Below are 24864 nucleotides of genomic sequence, written 5' to 3'. Positions count from 1 at the left end.
GTGATCAGATCACTTTGCAAAATCAGAGGAGGCAGAGGCTTGCATCACTTTAGAGTTACACAGAAGTGTATTCTGAACCCTGAAATGTTACCTTAAGACGCAAAAAAGAAAGCTATAAGCAGCTGACTCTTAAAATAAATGAGTAGCTACTGCTGTATCTCACATGGAGCTCAGTTTGCTAGGCACGCTCCAAGAATGCCTTCTAAATTATTGAGGCCCTCAGAGAGCGTATGCAGACAATCGTCTAGCGTGTGAATCGCTTGCTTTGGCAAGAGGTTGGCACTCAGCTTTTCTTCTGTGTCAAGACAGGCAAGAAGCAGAACAGCTGATAACCAGTGAAATAAATGTCAAAAAGCAATGTGCCTATGGAGTGTCATAACCTCTAGAATTTGGTAGCAAATCAGAAATTTGGGTTTAGGTGCATACATTTTCTAATCCTATTTAAGACACTTCTGTTCTTTTATCTATAAGTCACCATTTGTGAAATATGTTCTTCTAGCTATTGGCAGCAGAAGAAAAAATCTCCTTTAAAAAACACATTTTTAGAAAAATTCAAGAATTTCAAAATCAAAATTTCAGTCAAAATTCCACTAAATCAGTTGGACTACACCTGTTCCCAGCAACTAAAATGAAGTAAGGAAATAGGCTGCCCACAGTAATACTGAATCCCCATAAATAAAAAGCATCAGTAGAATTTAGCAAAAAGTGCACGTTTCAAAAGTAAATGAAAGATAAATTGCCCATAAACATAAAAAAAGAAAATAGTGTCTCCCATTACTAGATGCTTCTAGAATTTTTGACTCACTCATTGGAAAACGTGACTAAGGGTAGTATGAATGCAAAGTAAAAGCTTGTCTCAAAATTCTGATAAGTCTTTTCCCAATAAATCCTTATACTATTTTTTGCTGTTTTATTTTATTACCTGGAAAAAATATAAAATAAGTAATTTATGAGTGGGGAGTCATTCAGTCAAAGCTCATCTATTGCAAAACATGAAAATATTTTTAGCAATATTTAGGTTACCTGAGACCAATCAAATTCTGCTGGGCAAGTCACTTAATGTTAATTATGATTTGATATAAATACTATTGCAATCTCCTAAGTATACTAATTCATCTCTATGTTTACAAAGTGTATTTGTTTCTCTGACCTAAAAGATACCTGAATTATACCTTATTATTGAAGACTAAAAAATATATAATTATCTTGATGTTCAGCAAGTACGTAAACATAGGCAAAAGTGCTAAAATTGATTAACTTGTATCATGTATTGCTTTCTTTCAGTATAAAAACAAAGTTTCAGAATTTACATTCCAGAGAATAGTAGCAAGATTTGACATTGGCTTCAATGGAAGCTGTACTCAACTCTTCTACTTTTTGAGTTCATTCTTGTTTTCAGTACAAATATATCAGAGGCAGCATTTTCATGCTTTTGTGAGAAAATCTTATAAATATATCATATATCATATTTATATATTTATATGGAGACTTAAATACATTATATTTCCAAGAACACTGAATAGAAAAAAAGAAGCAATTTCTCATTACATTAAAATGATACGAGCAGTAAAAACACTTTGCCAAGCTATATAGGGCAAAATTCACACCAGAAAAAAGTTAGCACTTGTTCACAATCCTGTCAAAATGCAATCACAACCAGCTTAGCAGGGCCTGAAGCCTTAGATAAGAAAATTTATATTAAAAATTATAACACACTTCTGCTGTACAAAAGGCTGGATGTGAAGGCCTTAAAAAGCTACTGAACCTTCTTAAGAGGCTGGCAATGCTGACAGCTCCAAGGATGATATATTAATGAGCAAAGCCTAGAGGAGGTAACTAAAGGGGAATAATATATAGTCAATATATATGGCTGCATAATTGGTCGTATGGACAGTATTATTTGTTAGTATTGAGATGATGCCTAGATACTCCAGTCAGAATTAAAGTACCACTATAAGGCACAAAAAGAGCTTACAAACTATCAGTGCCAGACATGATATGAAAGAGTCTTCCACTGAACAACCTTTTCTACTCATGCATTATTTCCTTCTTGCTCCTTTCCTTTTCATTCTTTCCAAGTCACAGATTCATTTTTGAAGAGCTGGAATATACTCTACCTTTTAAGGGAGGGACAGGGACTATTTAAAACCTTTCTGCCTTGATTTTGGTGCTCTACTTCTGGTGTAAAAAGGCAGCTAACAGCTGGGGAAAAAAAGAATATTGTTCTGCATGTAAAACAACGCATATTTTAAAATTCATTGTTTTGTTCCTGTGTTTCTTGAGGTCCTGCTCTACATTAAGAGAAATTGCTGAGAGGAGCTGCTTTTCTAAGGGTTCAGGATATAAAGCAGACAACTTTTTGTAAAACAGATTCCAAAAAAAATTTGTTATTTTAAAACTGTACAGAACTAGAGACAGATTCAGCTATAAAGTTTGTGAATGGCTATCTGTCTTATGATATCAGATTACTTCTAAAACGTGGTACAATACCAGGAAATTCAGAATACAACCAACAGCATTAGCACGGTAAGTTAATGAAAATAAAAAAATTTCTAGATGTTCCCATTATATTTTAAAATATTTTTTTTGATGTAAAAGCTCAATAAAATGATACTTAATTCATAATTCCTTATGGAACAAAACCAAACAGTTGAACAGTATAGCAAATGGATATATTTTTCTTTTGTTTAAGGAAAAATAATGTATATTATGTAAAAAAACGTATTTGTCCAAAAAAATCTTTCTTCAGCTAAGAAGAGCAGATGAGGATTATACAGGCATGAAATACAGACACCAAGGGGATGAGCCACAACCACGTCCATAGCAGCCCACAGCACTGTAATTTAACATACAGATATCACTGCTTCAAGTACTGCCATAATGTTAAGGCTATATTATTATCTACACTACCTGCATTATCAAGGTATGGTACAAGCTGTGCTATACCACTTCTATGTGCACTCACCAGAGTGAGGTTAGTAGGCTTCCTTCTGTATGTACTCTTTGAATTTCCAGAGGTTGTAAGAATTTTTTGGAGCTAAAAGCATCTGTGCATAGAAGAGCTCTGTGCAACTACAAGGACATTAATCTTAAATTATGACATACTGCATAATACAAAGTATTTTAAATGAAAGATTCCTTAAAGGCAAGCAACTATACAGAAAATGGGATACAATGAATTGTGGGTATATCATCAGTAGAACATTCCAGTTTACTCTGATAATCGTTCACTTTTTTTAGACAAAGTAAGTTCAGCCATTCTCTCCAGGCTTCATTTCAAAGGGAGGTGACAACTGGTTATCCTGAATACGGAAAATTTGGGGTTTGAGAGATGCTGCTACCTGCAAAGTCCCCCTAGGATCAGTCATGGAACTGATCTCATTGTTTGTTTTTATAGTCTATTTAATGATATGGTAGCAAAGTAGGAGAGTGTAACTGAAACTAGCAGCTAACACCAGTAACTATAACTGACCTTAGTGGTACAGAGGAAGAATCAGTATGCTCTACAGAAAGAACTGAACAACCTTGAAGACAAGAATAATTTAGATGAGAGGAAATTCGGAAGTATGAAGTGCAAGGTCATGCATTTCCGAAAAAACAACAAGAATCTACTACAAACTGGGAGATCACTAACTGAAATGAAAAGAGGAGGAGAAAGATCTGGATATATTAACAGAAAATAAGATGACTGTAAGTAATCAATATAAGATGGCTGTGAAGCTGAAAAAGGTTATTTAAGGCATACTGACACACTGTAGCTTTTGGGTATTTTCAGTAGATGTACGAAGTAACAAAAGAACAAGGCACAGGTGAAATCTCATTTGGGATAATATATACATTTAACTCTGATCATCCATTTCCAAAAAGAAGCATTCAAACTGGAACATGAAAGCAGAAATATTAGTGTGATCAAGATTAACACCTCTCTGAGGAATAATAGTTGGAAAGGAAGAAGGGTGTTTCAGCTAACAAAAGCAAATGGATATAAACTGGCATGCAATTAGAATGTTTCTTGCAATCCAAAGACTAAACTTCAGGAAGAGTTTTCCAAGAAGCAGCAGGACAAAACCAAACAAACCTCTAAATTAACTAATTTTAGGACAAAGTTTGATCAGTTTAGGAAAGGAACTATATGATATGGCTGCATTTGAAAGCAGGGATGTGGAGTTTGGAGACTCAGGAAATCTTAGCTTGAAGTATTCCAAAGGCTACTTTGAGATACAACACATGAGATAAGACTMCTGGATAGCAAGGAACTGCAAAAGTATACAGCTATTTTTGCCCTCAGGCTGGCATGTGACGCAGTTCCATTCAAATCCATCAGAGACCAACAATAAATCTGCCTTCTCCTCTCTGCTGCACAAATTCATGTCCTTCAAATTTAATACTCGAATCAACATAAAGTCATGACTTGGTTTATACTATAACAGATATCACCATATTTAACAAAAGATGTTCTTTCTTTAATAAAGAGAACACCAATTTTTAGGTCTGCTTCTCATTCCATGTTGCTAAGGAAGCTGATTCTTTATATCAACGTGATAACTTGAAGAAAACCCTAGCAACTTATTCCAGCTTTTTATACTATAAAACCACCACCTCTTCTTTCCAGCTATTTGTTTGTTCAAGAACCTATGGAAATGAAAACTGCTTTTTAAGACAGTTATTGCATACCAAATGACTATTGTAATTTTTACGTTTTTACTATTTTTACTACTTTTACTATTCTATGTTGTGTTTTACTATTGTTATATTACAACTAATAACAACAGTTCATAATCTCTTGACAAAATAACAGAACTGACAATATAGGTGAAAAGAAAAAAGAAATATGAATGACAAAAATTGCTTCAATACTCTAAATCAATTGGGTTTTGAACTTCTCATTAATCCTTAACTTGGCAAGCAGCAGTAGAAAATGTACTAATATTCAGTGGCTAGAGCTCTCATCTTGACTATTGCCAATGAGCTAAAATTGCAAATTTCCTTACTTCTGACCAGTCCAAAGCGACCCACTGTGGGGGACAGGACTGATTGTTACAGGGCTCTTTTTCAATAGGTCGGTGCGTTAAACAGTTGGTATTTTCCAGTGTCTCTTCCTCAGAAGGTCCAATCTTTCTGATACAGAGAACTGTTCGTGAACGCATTCCTCCATCACAGGTCTTACTGCATTCTGACCAATCTCCTATAAACCATCTGGATAGAAAAAGTTAGGAAACTCAGTTAATATGTTTCAGAAATGGAGAAGATAATTATACAACCCAAGAATTCAAATAGTTTGAATTACTAAACCTGAATCAATGTTAACAATACACATAAGTCATAGTGAAATAAAATAAAAACTCATGGACCTTTTCAATGGTACATTTTGACTTATACCTTACTGCACTAATATCTTCCAATAAAAAAGTACTTTGTATTTTTCAGAGCAACAGTTTCCAACCTAGGCTATAGTGGTTGAGTGTTGAGCCTGAAAAAACCTTCAAACATTTAAGTGGATTTGCACTGGAGTCACATGAAATTATCCATCTGAAAGTGGGTTGCAACTGGAAATATTTGGGAACTACTGCAGTAGATAAAAGCACAGGTTAAAAGTCAAGATGCTTGCCTCTCTAGTATCATCACAGTGGGTGCTGTCTTTCCACTTGCAATAAGATAATTTGTTCTGAAAATTGGGCTTTCTGAGATTTAGTTTTTGTCTGGTTATGGAACATTTATAAATTTTTGTATAGAATGCAACATAGAAATGCAAACCATTCTTATGTCTTAGAGTAAGAAATGCAAACACTGGTAAAATATAATTCATCATATAAAAATGATCTCGACAAATATTTAAAAGATTTAAATCATTGCATGATAGCTAGAGGGAACTTCCAAGTGTTTGCGTGTAAATGGTGAAAGTCAAGAGATGTGCAGTATATTTAGATTATTTAAGTGTTGTTGCAGAGAAGATTAAAATAGCTGTTAATCTGGCTGTAAAGTTCAAATTTTGTTTTTTTAATGATGAAAGGTTAATGCTGTTCAATTCAATGGAAATATCTCTTCACACTGTTATCATATCAATATAAATGTATGTTTATATCACATCTTACAGTAACAGCGTCTTTGGTTTTGCAGGGCTACAGAGCAAAGGCAGGAAGGAAAAAGCACCCATAAAAGCATGCATCGATGAAAGTGTTAAACAAAGGACAGGTTGCACAGCAATGGTAGGAAGCTATCTGGAGTGATATAGCATCTCCTGCCCCAGAAACCTTGAATTAACCTCGTTTGATTTAAAAAAAAAAAAAAAAAGGAGAGAGGAATTCCATCATCAACTTGCTTTTGTCTATGCAGGGTACACAGTGAGGTAGGATCTCAAGACATCACTACAGCTCTGTTGTCATGTAATTTGCAAGATAAGAAAGTATTAATATGGAATAGAAGAAAACAAGTACAAAGGAAAGAGCTGAGTATATGTGCAGAGTTAACTCCTCAATCACAAAGTGAAACGCTCCTTCCTCTGCTTAGCATCAGGCATTCTTTGAGATACACAGTGTTTTCATCAGATCTCTACCCTAGATGGATGCTGCCTACCCCACAAGGTGTTAAACACTTCAGGTTAAGCTACCTTCAAGCCAAATGAAGCAGCATCTCATAACTGGAACCATGTTCTGTGAATGAACATAAAGTAATATAACCAAGACTGAAGCATTAAGGACTCCTTCCTTCCTTCCTATATTTACTATCCTCTCTCATCCAACCTCCTGAACACAGACAACACTTAATTTCCAGATACACAGATGATCATATTACAGCAAACACTGTTCAGTTATTTATTGTAACATCCAGCAAGTAGGTCCACAGTGAAATTCTTACTTTCTACTCTTTTGCCTTAGAGCAGGATTCACTGTTTCAACTTGTCTATGGCTTCTGATTGCATTAAATTTGACTGTTTTTTGGATAGCTTTATTTCGCCACATTCTTTTGGAGACATCTAACACTATGCTGTTGTTATAACTACTGTGTTTTAAATAAAAGAATTAACTCTGAAATACAAGCAAATTAAACTGAGTAGCAGTCAGGTATAATGAAGAGAATTGTGATAGAACAGAGAAAGTCAACACCAAGTTAAAAGGGTCTGGCAGAAAAAGATAACCAAAACCACTGGTATCATCCACTAACTAGAGTGGACAAGGCTAATTAGTGGAACTGTGACAACAATGTTTCCTGGGTCAGAGTCAGGAACTAGACTAAGTTCCTGCTTAGTTTTAAAGCCATGACATTTGCTTTGCAAGCTGCACTAAAACTTACCTAACAGTTTGAACTCACAAGCAAGTAGATATGCTAGTCAGAGGAAGGAAAGGGGTGGGGGGAGAGAATTTCCCCTAAAGGCTGATCAATAACAGCCAGGTATATTTTACCCTCAATGAGTATGGATGGGATTTTTAAGTACCAGGCCCTATGTGGCACATTTGGTCTTCAATATCGCATGTGCTGATTAGATGCACTGACCTGAATGATCCTTGCAAAGTATTAAACTGAAGTCTAGCATGCTATCACATGCTGCTACATGCCAGAAAATGTCAGGCGTGTCAGTCATCATGGCTGTTCTTGGAGGCATGCTTGGGATTTGCCTCCTAATATCTGTAATTTTCTGAAATCTCTGTCAAAGAACACGTGCTGCTATGCTTTCGTGTATTACAGAATGTATCATGCGCTGTAGTAGGAACCTGGATCAATGCTGTAATTTTTGTCTGCTAATTTTGAGCCCAGTGAGGTGGAGAGATGCCAATGAATTTGTTATATTCTCTCATTAGTTTAATTTTTTTATTCTTTGCCACCAAACTTACACTTTTATCATGGTAGAGAGGATAAGAATCTCTTCAGAGTGTTGGAGATGCTGAAGTGTTGAACTTTGAGTTGGAATCATGATTTGCTCAAGTGCCTTCTCAGATACCTTCTGTGTTTCTACTGTACCACAATACAGTATTACGCATCTTTTACAGAGAACCATGAAGCAATCCACAGGATCCAGAGATAGTTACCAATATTTTTTCATGAAATCTGGAATTTCAGGAATTACTTACTGCAATGCAAGCGAACACGGTCCTTGATGCTCTTCAGGAACCTAAAGTATAATGTTACTGGCATTCAGTAAGAAGAAGAAATACGAGATTTTGAATTTTCATGATTTTTGGTAACCACCACAGGGAAAACACAACTGCGTTAATTAAGGAAAGGAAGTATTTGGCCAGTCTGTTTAAAGAGAAAGCCTTACTGACTGATAAATCTTTCAGCAAAAAATGTTGAATGTCTTTGGGGAATTATCTCAAAAGATGGTATTTGAATAGCTTTCTTCCAGACTACTTATAGGATTAGGAATCAAGAATCCCTCCTCAGGTGTTTATCCCATGGGGAGCATCAGAATGGAGATGTGGACTGAACTGCTTTGATACATTCAAAGCAGGTGCTTACTAATACTCCCAGCTCCAGAAGTAGCACAGCCAAATGAAGGAAACTCTGAATCTTGATGACTTGGGTTTCACTATATTCATCAATGTCCCTGCTGTAGTGGGCAGAGAATCCAAAAAGGTGTCTTGCTTCTTGCTTTTTAATAATGTCAGTGCAAAAATAAAAATTAACCATGTTAGAATAATTATGTTAACATTAATTTAAAAAGTGCTAATTTGCTAGTAGTTAATTCATGCAAGGAAAGAGATAGGGATGTGTTTAGTAAAAAGGTACTGACTGAACAGGATCACTTGCCACGTTCTGCTCTCAGCTACAGGGTGAGAGAATTTAGTCAGCGCACATATAGCCATGACAAGCAGCGTCATTCAACAGAATCCAAGTTCCTATGCTTGCAGCATAAGCACACATTTATGCATAGACTGTGGGGACAACGATTTAGACCTATCTGTGAGGACAGCACATCCACATTCAAACATACTTGAGGTTAGAGTAGTGTAATGGCTTCACTTCCATTTACCTAATGTCAAGTGAATATGGTATATGACATAGGGGAAATAAGTGTAGAAGGAACTGCTCTGACATCATGCAACCTCTCACCAGGTCCAGGGAAGCAGTTGCTACTCTAGGAGGACACTGGTCTCAAAGATTTCTTGGATTTTAAGGCATTAAAGTCTTGTCTCATTCCTCTTGGTATCCTTTATGCTACAGTTTTACAGTTTCTAAGAGACATTTAAAAGAGACTGCAGTATGTCTTTACCGTGTGATATCTATACTTGCTCAATATTAATGATTTTCATGCCATATTAGAATATAGGTACAGAATATCACCAAACTTAAACTGACCAGTGAATCAGTAAATCGCTACTATCTCTCATTTTTTTCCAGAAGTTTTAATTGTCTCAAAGCACAAGAAGGATGCACATGTGATGAAATTATTTTCCAGTACAAAATATCACAGCTGTTTCTAAACAGTTTGTAGTAAGATTAAGCTATGGTATATGTTCTTGCCAAATTTCATTTTTGAACAAATGAGTTGCTGTGTTTCTCATTATCTTTTCAATATATAACACATAGCTATCTTTAAAAATAAAACCAAAAAGACTTAACCAAGTATGCACCTAATCCTAAAGGCACACAGCATTGCTGTACAGCACTGAGCATCTGGGAGAGAAAGTTGTTGGAGAAAACTACTATCAGTAGATGGCTTGCCTGCTAAGCAGTTTCTATGTTTACTATTTCCCATTTGAAATCTTCAACCCAAATTTTAATGTAGTGTATCTTAAAAATACGGCAAACCTTTAGTATGTAATGTAAGCATCTATGGGAATGGGAATGTATGTAGTCCCCCCTCACCTCAAGACTCTTCTGTCATTAGTGCCTTGAGAATGGCCTCCAGTTCTGTTCACCACACCTAACACTTCCATCTTAACAAACTGCTTTGGTATTATCTTTTTACAGACAGTGACTGCGTTGATTTTTTCTGTAGTTCAAACAACACTGCTCCTCAATCAAATCAGGTCTCTTCTAGGTCACAACTGAACTTCCACAACTGATTCCAGAGGAACAAGAAACTATAACCAAAACCCCAAAACAAATATCCTATCTGATAAGACAGGACCCTAATGCTAAATCAAAATTTTATACCATATTTGGTCAACAGTATTTATTACGTATTACAGAGACTTTTCTATCCATGCGAAATAGATGCCTATTTTAGTAATTAATAACTTACTCAGGTGGACAAAGTTCAGTGTTGCAGGCTCTTTGGTTTTCTGGAGGCTTACTGTCAGGGTCACAGTAATTGTTCTGCACAATGGAGCTGTCATCCAGCCTTTTACACACCACCTCTTGTTTCTGCACACCTTGGGATGAAATTAAACACCATTAATTAATTCTTACTCCTCTACTTGTTGACTAAAAGTATGTTTCACCAATTGATTATTAATCTTACTATCCAACTTTAATTGGCTGAATGCTCCTGGGAACTGAATTGCCTGAACTGACTGAATGCCCCGACCACACAAAATTTTTCTTTTTCCTTCAATTTTAGGCCACCCCACTGAGAGAGGATTTTAAATTGCTGTTGTTTCCTAAAACAAAGGGAATATATTTATAGATTTACTAACAGATTGTTTTTATTTGTATATTGCACAAAATCCATTTTCCATCTACCCTTCTCTCTTAGTAAAAGACACTCCACTTTCCAAAGAAAATATTACCAAACAGAATGTGGTCACACTTCAGTGCAGAATTATTGTTTATGTGCTCTGGTATAAAATAAAACAGCAATAGTGGGATTCAGTGTGGCATTTTTATACATGTCATCCTATAAATATTTTCTTCATTAAAATAATAGAAGTATTATTCATTCTGAAAGATGCAGCTTTTCTCTGTGGATGCTCATTATGTCTGGCACTCCCAGCTCCTCTTTCATTATTTAACCATCAATGGGCAGTCCAGAATTGATTGTAATTCCCAAAACAAAGTGAAAAATCACAGCCATGACAATATTTTAAGGTAACATTTTAAGCAGATTTTCCAATTTAAAAAACAGGATGTAAAGAAAGGTGTCAAAGAACCATTGATATATGACTACAGTGCAGCTCAGAGTATTGTTGTAAACATGGTACACATGGCCTCCTCTGTTTTTAGAACAAGTTGTGTGATGTTTGCTGGGATATACACACTTTAGATCTGCAATTCATACACACTTCTTATTGAATATGAGTAGTCATAATACTGAAATAATGGGATTGTTTGCATCATAAAGGTTGCAAAAAGCCCTAAACTCTTCTTAAAAACAGAAGCAATTATATAACTTTTTCCAAATTGTGAAATGCATACAAATACACAGGAATTAAAACATAAAAATATCAGCCAACTTCATTTTACAGCTCTCTCCATTTTAAGACAAGAGTCTTATAGGAGATAGACATTTGCGGTAAAAAAATTAATTATATAAATATGTTTTCAGACACTAAACATCTCACTAAAAAAACATGTGATGTTCTTTCACCAAACATTTTTAGTCTTTTTGTTCTTTTTAAACTAGCTAAGCAACTTACCTATTAATTGTTTCCATTGTTAGTCATTAAGGACAAGAATCAAATCTCCTACTGTGGTTCCTAAATTGAAACCTATATGGAATTTAGGTATTTAACTCCAACAGTGAGTCAAGTAAAATGTCCCTATGATGTTCAGTGCAAAGAACATATGGAAATGGTAACCTCCTTTTGCATGATAGCCTTGAAGAACCCTCTAAGAGGTTGCAGATACATGAATAGCAGGTTTGATCCTTTCTCAGTCTGATGAACTCCTGCCTCCCCTGAGAAAACAGTAACTTCTGCGACTAACCCAGTGGTTAATTTAGTCACCTAAAACGGCAAGACTGTTGTTGCTAGTCTGTAGACTATTTTGATTCTTTATGCAATTACAGTCTAATGTAAAATGTACAAACCATCTTGAGAGCAAGGACCAAAAACCACAGCTGCCTGTGCTAGATGAATGCCTTTTTCACTAGTTACAGATTAAGTCCCTTTTTTGTTTTCTTTCCCCTGGCTCCATGAATCTTGCATCCCTGGTTGCACTGTGGCCAAGAACGGTCATTAGAAAATCTTCACCTTCCCTGCCCTCTTAGTTTTCTCAACTATTCTGCAGCACAGATTATTCTTCTGGTGATGTACTTCCAGTATAAATCTCTTCAAACTGAAATAGGGAACTGCTATGGACAAGTATGTTATAATCACCACAGAATCCTGCAAAATAGGGGTATCACCCCCTACGTAAAAATAGAGTAAGCCCTGTTAATTTAAATACTTGCTCTCAGGTAAACTCAACAGTCTGGATCCTAAGTACATAAAAATGCTTCATGTGTGGCCTCATCTCAAATGTGTATGGTATGTTCCTGACAGGCGAGGATATCACTCAACATACCACTTATGGTCTAAGGGCTGCCTATATGCAGATCCCTGTTTAGCATGTGAGGGCATTGTATCAACCCTCAGAATCATGTGTCCTCCATTAACCATGTTGAGAACAAAAGTGCCTAACGCTGGAGTCTTGACTCCTCCGAAGCATCTAAATTCAGAGTCCCAGCTCTGCTACTAGGGAGAGATATCTCCTTTTTTTTGATCAGCAACATATAATTTTCCCAAAGCAGACGCTTTAGAACAGGTTGTAAATCATTTCACAAATGTCTGACATCTCAAGTTATCCATAAATACCATGAACATTTTAAAGTAAGCTTTATTTATGAAAAATATATTGATTAACATGAAGTATATGTCCTACAGTTAACCCAGGTAGACCAATGAGTATCTTCCATTTGTTTTATCTTTGTACATCTATCTGGATGCCACAGTAGACAGTTGTAGGTAACACTAAACACAGTGCACAAGCCTGTCAGATGGTTTTCTGATTGAATCTAACATTCACAAATATACATAAACAAACTAAAAAGAAAATACCATTTCTGAACAATATTCAACCTCCACTTCTTGCAAATTTTCAATTTATGTGCTTTACATGTTGGAAAAAACATATTTTGCTAGTCGTTAGTCCAGTGGGAATTGAGACACAACTCAAATCATTAGTATGGGGGCCCCTCAAGAGCCTGGAGGACATGTCCCCCACAGCTGCTGGGTTAACACATAGATATTCTCTTTCAGATATTTATCCACCAGGTATAAAGGACATTATAATCTCACATTGAGATATTCCATTCACAGCATTCCTGGCACCTAATATTTTATTACAAAAAAATTATATAAGGCTTAAATTCAGTGAGATCTTACAATATATTAGCAATTAAATAAACTTGGAACATAAGAACATACAACTAAAAACAACATCCTTCGACCACTGGAAACCACTCTTATATAACCCGCTTCACAAACTGAACTCCATCTTAAACCCGGGTGCATTCTTCATCTCTGAACTTCACAACTGACTATTAGAAGCATTCTAATTTACATTCTAGATATTAATGTACAATTTATAGTATTTTCTTAAGCCAACACATTCTTTCAGTTTAAATAACTTTGCTTTGCTAATCAAGCCAACTCTTGCAGTCTCTGCATGGAAGTTAGATATGCCAATTCCCTTGATCATCCTCACAACACTTCTGTGCCTGTGTTCACGCTTATTATAGCCACAATACAAACTGCCCAGTATTGCAGAGAGATTTTACTAGTGCCTTATCCAGTGTCATTAAAACTTTCAAAGAAATACATCCTAAGATCATATTTGCCTTTATCATGACTATAGAATAATACCCCACTCTTTCCCTATATGTCTCCTACTACTGCATTATCAGCAAATTTCATTGCAACTTTCTGTTTTCTTATGCTACAGTCAGAACAAAAAAACCTGAAGTCTTATGAGTCACATGACAGATCTATAAGGGGCTCCCTAGCACTGCCTTTTGGCCTGATAACATACCTTTTAAAAGCACCTCTAGTCTACTAATCTTTTCTAATTTTTTATTAGGTGTAGGTGATAACAAATACTTTACTGAAGTCTAGCTGAATGAGTCTATCACATTTCCTTGGTCTAGAAAATGAGTTACATAATAAAATGGGATAGCTGGCTAGTCAAGCATGACCTACCATGTCATACTTTATCTCATTTCTCATTAATTTCTAATTTAATTTCTAATTTTCTATTATTTTTAATAGATCTTTAACTACACTTTTCATCAAAATTTCAAATCAGTCAGCACTGCAATGTTGCTATTTTATTTATATATATATGTACATATATACAGTGAGACAAAATTTTCTTCAATTCTTTATTTTGTTCCTTTACTACTATTTTAGTAGAGAAAAACATAAATCACTGTAAGAAGGGGGGAGACAAATATTTACTAGGTCAGGCTCTCCTGTTTAATCTCTTCCTTTGATTCCTGAGAAATAAATAGAAGATCTAAATGCCTTGGAAGCTGTGACAAGATGATTCACTTGAAATCCTATTACCTATGTAGACATGATAGTTTTAAGGTAGAGGCAATAGATGAGATAATTAAAATGTAACTAAAATATGACAAGTCTGTCACCTGAGTAGAAGGGGTTTTTTTTCTTTGCATTTTTCTACTCACACTTCACCATGAGGAAAAATAGTATTTAAAAAGAGTCAATCCAAACACTGATGCCAGTAACATGGTGCTGCTAGTTGATAGAGAATTTATGTTCAGCTCTGACTGATGAATAACCATTTACCCTTTCCATCACAAGCTGTCTTAATTCTCTTGGTTACTGACATAATAATAAGTTGCTCTCATCATAATGAAGTTTCCTTCAAATGTAATTGCTTAAAAATAATTTATGCATACTTTAGAATTACACATTTTAAAAATGCATGTCATTCTATCAACTRTATTTATGGGATATTTTAGATATTAATATTATGTTTTCACTAAAATTCCTACTGGCATCATATGAATTTCCTTCCAGGCTTTGGCTAAAACCTGGCAGCCTCAGGAAATTCATTTCTGAAGAGCTATGCAATAAGAAAATACTCTGAAGTACTATGAACACAAAGTATTATTGTGCTCAGTTTTCAAAAAAATTTATACCAGCCATGATATTTATTGAATGCAGGTCAGGTAGCATATCACTCGTAAGACAGCATGCACCACTATTCACTCACAAAGTGAAGATTCTTTAATCCATGCCAGTTGGACATGCTGGTCCAGTTTTAAGATGTTCTGCAGCATCTTGCCATGCAGTATGTGCTTTGTCATATAAGAAACGTAAGTACGGATTAAGTAAACTTTAAATTATTGCTGTCTAATTACAGTGCTACTTAAAATAATATCGCATAAACAAAATTCAGATTCTAACTTCAAAACACACACAAAAAAATGGAGCAAAACTAGCAACACTGTTTTTACCCAGAAAACAGCTATGACTTAGTTAAGCCCTGTGGGCCTTGAAAAAATATTTTTGAATTATCAACTCTTCTGAGTCTATGCTCTCTGAAAATAATCTAAAAAGCACAGCTAAACAAGTTCGTTTAAGCTCTCGGGGGAATAATTACAAGCAGTTAGACAGAAACATTCTGCTTTCCAATCTACAGATTTACAGTTTATAATAAAAGACATAAAATGTCCTCATGACTGGTCAATGCAATTCTAATAGAAAACAAAACTCCAGTGGTTTAGTGACCATATTCCCTAGAGATCTGAGATGTTTTACATGTTTCAATTCATAAATAGTCTGCATGACTTTCAGCAGCCAAATTTAAAATTACGTGGGGCACATTTTATTCTTATTAAAATTGCAGTCATGTAAATGCTTTATCTATTTTTAAAAGCAACCCCCCAAAATTGTGGTTTGCAATTGCAACAGTTAATTAGAAATATGCCAGTACCAATACATAGTGAGTCTTGCATCACTAAAGCTAGTGCATGCTGGTTAACCCAGACATACTTTCTGAGCTCACTCATCAGATCACAAGATATTCATCACAGAGCCAAACTTACATTTTCCTTGATGAGGACAAGTATGTTTTATTTGTCCAAAGACAGTTTTATAATTCATCTGAGGGCATGAAAGAAAAACACAGTAGGCACCACTGGTACAACAGTGATCAGCAAAGGAAAGTGAACAGCAATCAAATTACTTTTTATACTATATTGACTGAATATTTCAAAAAACCACACAAGTATGTAAGATATTTAACTCATCCGGAGATGAACTCTAATGGAATGAAATGAAATCAAGACCARTGCTTAGGATACCTGGTAAATTCCAGATAATAAGGCTTTCATCTTAGACTTTTAAGAATGGGATACAAAAGAAACATAATGGACATGCACTTACTGTAGTTTATTTTTAATGTCTACAAAAGTAAAACTATACAGACGGATTTTTTTCCTTTAGTTGTTGGATTTTTTTAAACAATACCAGTAGCAGCTCACTTCCTTATCAAGAATACTCCTGTTCCTGAACAAAGTCGGACGCTTGCCCTTGGAAAGCTACAAGGTATAAGGAAAGACATGCATGAGAATAAAACTATAATTCAGTGATCTGTAAGTGATATATATTGCCCTTTTCTATTTCAGTACTTCCTTCCTCTCCTTCCAGTCTGCATTTTATTAAGCTTTATTTCCTATTTCTCAGTATTCAAGTTTCTCCTTAGGAAAAGGGAAACTTCCCCTCACTTCCTTCCCTTCATGTATATTGTGCTACCTCTGGTATTGTTTTCCTGTAGTTGTCTAAATCTACCAACATTTTACAGAGCCCTATAGTATAATAAATACACAATTGAAATACAAAAATTTGCAAGCAGGCCTAACAGATGCTTTCAGTAGCACTGGTGCTTGAAATGCTTGTTCTCTAATTCAGCATATCTATCGCACAGATCTGAGCAGGCATGCATTTTTACAAAGGTYTGCCCTTCAAATATAACTACATAGTATTATACACAAAATAATGTACTTTTTCTTTACCAGATAATGAATCTATGGTAAAGCTTGAGGGTAAGATTTAATTTGTATCAACTATGGAAATACTTAAACATTATAGTAATAACTTTTCCTTTCTAAAACTCTTTACTCAGAGTAGAACAGTTATCAGTGAAATTTAAGGGGAAAAAACAAAGTTATGATGGAGAATGCATGTAGCTCAGTGCTACATAACATTCCCAGAGATGAAGAACTAGCTCAGGTAGAATGAATTTGTATTTTAAAGAGAAGTTTTTCCACAGAGAAAATGCTTGTTCTAGTGTACAAAAAGACAAGCTACAATTCTGCATTTCCAAGCCTAAGAACAGATACTAAGGGACAGACAGGTCCAGTGAGATATTAAAAATGAATGAAATTATATTCTCATCCTACATAGAAGTGCATGAATCCAGGAAAGGAAAAGCATTGCCTGTTACCAGGCATGCTTTTTAAGTAATTGGTAAATCAGAAAAACCTATTTTTGGTAAAACTCAAGAAAATACCAAAAAACCCCTCAGATTTTGGAGACATGATGGTCCAGTTTAATGCCACACAGCAGTGAAAAATAAGGAAAAGCTAGAAAAAAGGCTTGCTATGAAACTTTGTATTAATTACAATACAGTTCAGGATTGAATGTGCCTAAGTTACTCCTCTCCCCATCTTACATTTCTGCTTAGTCCACTGTATGGAAAATGATGTTCACTTGCAGAGCAACTATGGAGTATTTTGTTCTTTTCTTCTTTAACATGCATGACACTACTAAATACACACTCTTTATGCTCTCTTACTATAAAAAGTCTAACTTCCTCCTGGTCTTTCAGATGCAATCTAAATATGCTATTGTCCGTCTCACAAACTTTAATTTATCTTCTAGACTCCTCTATGAAGCATACAGAGGGAGAGGGGGTATAATGTCTACTTTGAAAAGAATCCATTAATTTGGGGTGCCCAACTGAGTTTTCAGAACACTTAGCATTATACACACTTTATGGGATGATGAACTTCATGCAGTTCCCAGGGACTTCACTGTGAGTGCTCAGTATCTGGCCTTTGGGCTCTGCTTCATGACATTCAACACACAGCCTCAAGTTTACAACACAGAAACATCACTCTGGTAGGCTGTAACAATGGTCCTCATATTTTAACTACTTTGAATCAAAAAACATACACCAAATAATAACTATGCCTTAAGAGTCATAAACCTGGCCAAGTGCTACATGATGCAATATAGTCAGTCTGATATAGCGGGGACTGGCCTGAGTAGTGTGGATGTGAACGTGAGGTAGTCTGTAAGGCAGCCTCAGGGTGAGAGATCGGTCCCTGGCCCACTGGTCCCTGTTTCACAGAACAGCCACAGCAAACAACCTGAGATTTCACARTCACCCTTAAATCTGTCATTTGCTGGCTTCTAAATACTTGCAAATCTCTATGTTGATAAAGTAACTTTTGTACCTTGGTAAGATAGCTTTTTAAGTGTAACATACACCTAGACAAAAAGACATAACATTAGAACACAGACATGTTCAGAGATGGGCACAAGTTAAATATGTTCATTAGAATTTAGATTTGTCTTCAGCTACTCTATGCTTTAATATAAAAGTATATCTGGCTAGACTTCATCTACAGCTTTCTTAGATGAAGATGAAATATCATATCCTCAAACCTTTTCAAACCTTTAATGTCTTTGCACTACAAGTCAGCTGTACAAATTACAATAAGAGGCAGAAAAATGTTGATGCCTTTCATCTATTTACAGTCTGTACACAAATCTTATTATTGTTTTTTCAACATCATAAATAAAAAGTAATTTCCTCACTAGTATTTCTCACACATGTTCATTACTTAAAAAACAAAACAAAACAAAAACTTTTAGTAGGGAATTCTTTAATTTTTGAGCTTTTATCCTTTGATGTCAAGCAAAATTTCTCTTCTAAAGAGAGATTTCAAATAAATAGAATTTCAGTACTGGACTTCATAAAGAATCCTATAGAAATAAAAAAAGCCATGAAGTGGCTTCATTTCTAAAATTTCTCACACTTCAGATTTTATTAGCTAGCTTTTCCAGTTACCGTGTCTGTCTCTACAACCTCTGTCTCCCTTTTCTTTTTCCCTGACTCAGCTCCTTTTTAGAATTGTGTCTTCTTTTGGCATATGGTAAAAGGTGTTTCATAAACTGGGGGGAATAGGAGGTATTCATATGGAGAAAACAGATACAGTTTTTACATGAATTATAGCTACAATGAAACATTTATTCTCTGAGCACAGATTTTAATAAGTTACCGTAGTATATCCTCACATTAAGCTGAAGGAAAGAAAAGTGCATTGTTTAGCCACCAAAAGCTACTTTCAACAGAAAAAGAAGTTCAAATGAGTAATAAATGTACACAGACAGTGAATGCCAGTGACTCGCATGTCTTTCTTTAAAAGTTAATTATGTCAAAATGTTTTTATCTAGGCAGAGACCTACTCCTTTAGACCCAATCATTTTCTCTTTATAGTTCTGAATCTGTGACATGACAACAAATTATTTGCATTGCAAAAGATTCATGGCAAAATCTTGTCTCTACCTATATCAGTGGGAGTCTTCCCATTGACTTCAGAAGGATCATTAACTGACTGCAGTCATAAAGATTGGATTTGGCAGTACTTTTAAGTTTCTGAAACTTAGAAGTGTCTTTTGCTATGGGATAGGCACTTCCTCTCTGCCTTTAGACTTTCAAACTTTAATTTTTCTACCAGACTCACCAATGTTAAAATATTAATTAAAAAAGCAGTTTGTCACACAGGTGGTTACAAGAATCCAACAAATGAACAGTAAAAATGTTATACAAATTTGGCACATGCCTCTCTTTGTTTCAAGACTTTATTTAGCTGCATGGAAGAGAAACTGTATCGCTCTTTGTGTCTTACACAAAGCTAAGCAAACTGCCAGTACTTAAACAGCAAACAACTCATAACAGCCACAGCAGGATCCAGCAGAAAGATGAGTCAAGATGCCTCTAAACATAAACACCTCCAGTAGCCAAAAAAAAAAAAAAAAAAAAGAAAAGGACAAATATTTGGTCTGAAGGTTCTTTAAATAAAAACAGTTGTTTCCTCTTGCTACTGACAGTGTGCTGCACAGTAGAAAGCTGAAATTCTGAGATGGATTTAAAGCTCTCTCCCCGATCTTCTGCAATTAAGGTATGTCAGGGAGATGATGCATTCAGTCTCCAGAGAGAAGAAAGATGCTGTTCACACAGCACTTCTACTCACCAGTCCATGCAGCAGCAATGGTGTTGGCTTTGAAGGAAGCCAACTGTCCTGCTCTCCCAGCCAGAGGTAAAGAATTGCATTGGTGGCCACTAGAGGGAGGAGGATTAGGAATACAGTAAATTGTGGGCAAAAGGCACCCATGATGAAATCACATGGGACAACCTACAAATCCCCCACCACTGCCAATAGGCAACAATCCTCAGATACTGCTATGGGCTGGGAGGTATAATCCAGTTGTTATCATCTCCTACAGAAGAGCTGCCAGTATGCATCCTGAACTTTGGTGGCTGGAGGACAGGAGGGCTGACTAGGATCACGTGAAGTACACATACATACATACACAAACAGACACACATCCCTTATTTATAGTTGCCTTCTGGTTTTTATCTCCTTACTTAAAACTTCAGATGTCCTTTATCAGGAAAGCTCCTGTGAAAAGCAAACATCCCAGCTTCAAGAGAATCTGAGGAGAAGCATCAGCAGAGACACACTGTGCCAAGATATACTGTATTTAACACAAAAATCTGTACATATTAAACGTAGTTGAAACCAAAATCCAACATGATAAAATAAATGTTCTTTCACTAAATTAAGTTTTGAAGCATATCTGAAAGAAATATTTTCAATTAGTTATCCACAAAATTATGTACTAATGTGTATCTTGCAATTCAGTTTACCCTTTAGCTTGACTGCCTGGTATGTATCTTACCTCCAGCACAAGTGGCAGAACATTCTGACCAAGGCAGATGATTCCATGCAAAACCAACTTCATTGTCTCCACTGCCAGTGCGAGAGATGGGAACACTGAATTTATACCTTATACCCAAATTTTGTTCCTGTAGCAGAATCTGTAGTTGAAAACAACTGGTTATACCATTAAAACAGGCAAGCAGAGGGCAACTACAGTGACATTTAATCTAGGTATGTGTTATGCCTTGTGGAAGGGAAAAAGGTAATAAAGCAAGCCGTAATAGTTCTTTCAGGTATTTCCAAAAGAATCTGGACTAACTTTTAAAACATACACAATAATATTTTTCCTTTGTATAAGCTGAGCTTTCTTTTTCCCCCTCCCTTTACTACCACAAATTCATAACTTCAGTCAATTCTTTATTCTTGAAATAATAATTTTAGAAAGCTAGTTTTCATGAAATTAACATCTTCATTAATGGAAAATAATTTGGTAGCTGAATAATTTTTTGAGGTCAAAGTTGGTTAAGGACATTACTGTGCAAAAACGCAACGTGATTTTAAGTCCCAAGTGAAATCTTGTGAGGAACTACCCACACAGTACTTGTGAACCTAATATTCTGACCTTGCTTATACTTCTCATGACTGCAGGAGTCAACAACAGAGGTCATTTTCCCCTATTGCATTAGCCAACAGAATTAGCTTGGCGAACAAGAGAATTAGCTTTTAATGAATATTATTAACTCTCACTGCAGCTTTAGCAACACTATCCACTATGAGCTTCTGGTTATCCTCACTGTTGAACTGCCTTTCCACATACCACCTGTCCAACACTGTGCTCTCTTAATAAGTCTAGTCTTTGATCCTCTACCAAACATTTTTGTTGCTAATATTATATATCATGTATATTAAGATGCAGCAATCTGATACATCTTAGAGCTACTTCTCATCCCCTTCTACCTTGTTACATTTTGCAGAGGCATATCTGCCTATCTCTATTGGATAGAAGAGCAGGAAACTTCTGGTAAGAAAGTCAGTGGCACTAACTGAATGAGAAAGGCACTATAATCATCGCGTAACTCATTTTATACAGACTCTCTAGCTTATCCACAGCTTCAGCAGAAAAAAAAATGGATTCAGGTGTTTGAAAATGTTGCCTAAGACGTAAATACCCAGGGAGCAATCATTCTATACACAGAAGTGTCATGTCTGGCTCAAACAAACCCTGAGCTGCAAATCTAGAGGCTGATGGAATATCCTGGAGAAATATCACCCTGTTCTCAYATTCTTCCTCAATGTAACAGTAGGCTCACTATTGCCTATTGTCAGAGACTGGGCACAAGGACCTTGGTCCCATCTTCTTCTGTTACGTTCTCATGTTCTGTACAATCCATTAGGAGCAACATTTGTCAAAACAACATACTTTACTAACATATTAATATTGGTCAAATCATGATACTCTTGAGTATCTGTTCTCCATACTCTTGAGTATCTGTAAGAAGTACAGTAAGAAATATGGTATACTTTACCCTCAGGACATGTTTAAAACCAGGTATCTACAGATCTGTTAGGAAAGCAAAATGCACTCTGTAGATATTACACATCACCATCACAGCCTGATGCAGTTGCTCTATGTTGTTTCTCAGCACTTTCATTTATCAGAAATATGCAGAGATACAATAGGCATCCCATTTACAATTTATGCTACCATTATTCTGAAGCACATTTAACACAGACAGGAATCTCATCAGGGGTATTTTCAGTGAGATTTCCTGGGGCTTTCCTGACTTTATCCCCCTTTTTCATCACAATGTTTGCCTGTCAGTTTTGAAAAGTTAATTATTGCAAAGTCCCAGAACTTGGCAAGCTGTATACTCTTTGTAAACACTACCTATTTTGATTCCATTCATGGCCTCACCTTTCCTCATATTTAAAAATTCAGAAATATATCAATTATAACTTTACCATGACTATGAGATTTTCTGATGTAGGGCCTAGGGCTTCCAAAGACTCAGGTTCATCTGTTGGTCTCTTGTAATGGAAAGCTGTTCCAGCAACATCAAACTTTCTTGGCCAGTCAATAGTCCAGGCACCGTTAATATAGTAGTCATCCTCTTCAGATTTTAAAGCTTAAAAAAAAATACAAGCTACCTAAAAATTGGAAGCAGCATTTGTAATAGAGAAGCCATTGCAAATTAAACTACTAATCTGTCAGATGTATGTGAATTTCACATATAAAACCTTTTCTTTAGCACTGGTCAAAATATTTCTCATGCAGTTTGACAATACTGCCTTTATCATAACCTTCAATGGGCAGGCATACTTTTCAGATTTCAACATGCACGTGCTGTGAGAAATAAAAGAGAATGCCACATGCAATTTGTAATATGTATTCAACCCTAAAGCTGAGCGCACCTGCAATGTATTCTGTTCTACACAGACGTATGCAGGTCTCAAATTTATAATCATATATAAATTTATAATCAATAAATTTATAACCAATCTAATCTTTAGATTATGTATTTTGTGTTTGGGAAACGTAAGCATAGGTATCTCAGATAATAAGCTGAGAGGAAAAAAAAAGAGAGAAGGAAGACTGAGTCTGAAACACAGTCAGTTCAGCTCTTGCTCATTTGCCCTGTTTTTTTTTCCTTCTCAAAGCATAAATCCAAGATATTTGCACCACAAGACCAAATACTACCTATTTCATCTTCAAAGATGTCTTAATATTCCTAATTTACAGCCCTAAACCACAAAAGTACTGCAGGTAAAATATAAACTTCTTAGTAAACTGACCAATTAGATTGGACAAGCAGATTTTGTTCAAGAACATATGTTTGATATTTTACCAAATGTATTAGATTAAGTTTCTAAATATGAAACTGACTTTGTATCTTAAGAAGACTATTCTGTTAATTAGATATTGAGTTCTTAACTTAAGATAATAATGAAGATTACTAGATTACTTGGCATTCATATTTACTTTAAATAAAATGTGTTCTTAGAAGGAAAATGATGACTGAAAACATGCAGTTAAATGGAGATTTGGTCTTTGTTGAGACAAAACACTGACTTTGCTGGACAGGGAATTTACATCGCAATCATAAGGAATAAGACATCTTAAGATCAAGCTTTATTCTCAACTACATCTTTGTGGACAGATGGTTTAGCTTAAACAGTTAGGAAAAAGGTCTTTACAAATGATGCTCAAGTTTTCTAAAATAGATTAGAGAGCATTTATATAAAGAGGAGACAGTTGGAGAAGCAGTAACATTCTGCTGGTGACAGCCATATTCAGTAAGGGTTAGTAACCATTTCCGTTAGTACCTTAAGGTCTGAAAAAGAATGTCTTTCCATAGCATAAATCTAATTCCATTGAGTTCCCTGGATTTACTCTGGAATCACACATATGCTTTGGTGAAGAAAACTAGCTCTGACACATTCAGTTATCTGGGATCCTCGAAATAATTCAGATTCCTTATGTCTATATGGGTTTTGCAGTACAAGAGAAGTAGGTAGTAAAAAAAGTGAGCATCAGAACAAGACAAATTGTAGGCAGTACTATATTAAAAGAAAAGAACAGAACTCCAACTATTTATCTATTTTAAGTAGGTATATGAAATAACCACATTACAGCTGAACACCAATATCCTGTTTTATTAGTGATGTCACACTGCCACATAGCCAAAATTTCTATCCACTCTGCTTTCAAAAGATCTAGCTCAATTAATAGAATTGCCACAGGATCTCTCAAAACCAGCAAGACATATTCAAGTGTCTCTTATTCCACCACTCTGCTATTCCCAAATGTTTTCTTTTCAGTATGTCTAGTCTCTATTAACAGCAAATAACAAGATGAATTTTTGAATTACATTATTTGAGACATATAAATGAGAACAAATGAGACATATAAATGAACACAGGAGAACAAATGTCCTCATACATGTTTTTACATAATTCATCATTCTGACCTTACATGCTATCAATTACATACTATATATACACTCAGACTAATGTATAAAGTGAAG

The 24864-nt window shown here is 35.5% G+C and overlaps 1 protein-coding gene across 1 annotated transcript in view; it reads right to left on the bottom strand.

Moving 5' to 3' along the window:
- Positions 1 to 24864, bottom strand: part of ADAMTS6 (ADAM metallopeptidase with thrombospondin type 1 motif 6) — a 163103-nt gene that overhangs the window by 11819 nt on the left and 126420 nt on the right. The window contains exons 19-22 of the mRNA XM_026056451.1: positions 22802 to 22965; positions 20859 to 20997; positions 10184 to 10313; positions 4992 to 5196 (exon numbers count right to left, since the gene is read on the bottom strand). Of these exons, the coding sequence (XP_025912236.1) occupies positions 4992 to 5196; positions 10184 to 10313; positions 20859 to 20997; positions 22802 to 22965 (638 nt within the window). The remainder of the gene's footprint in view (positions 1 to 4991; positions 5197 to 10183; positions 10314 to 20858; positions 20998 to 22801; positions 22966 to 24864) is intronic.

This window comes from Apteryx rowi, unplaced genomic scaffold (assembly GCF_003343035.1).
Source record: "Apteryx rowi isolate R43461 unplaced genomic scaffold, aptRow1 scaffold_131, whole genome shotgun sequence".
In the NCBI taxonomy this organism is placed as follows: Eukaryota; Metazoa; Chordata; class Aves; order Apterygiformes; family Apterygidae; genus Apteryx; species Apteryx rowi.
The sequence above is the reverse complement of the archived record's forward strand: the minus strand, read 5'-3'. Positions and strand labels throughout refer to the sequence as shown.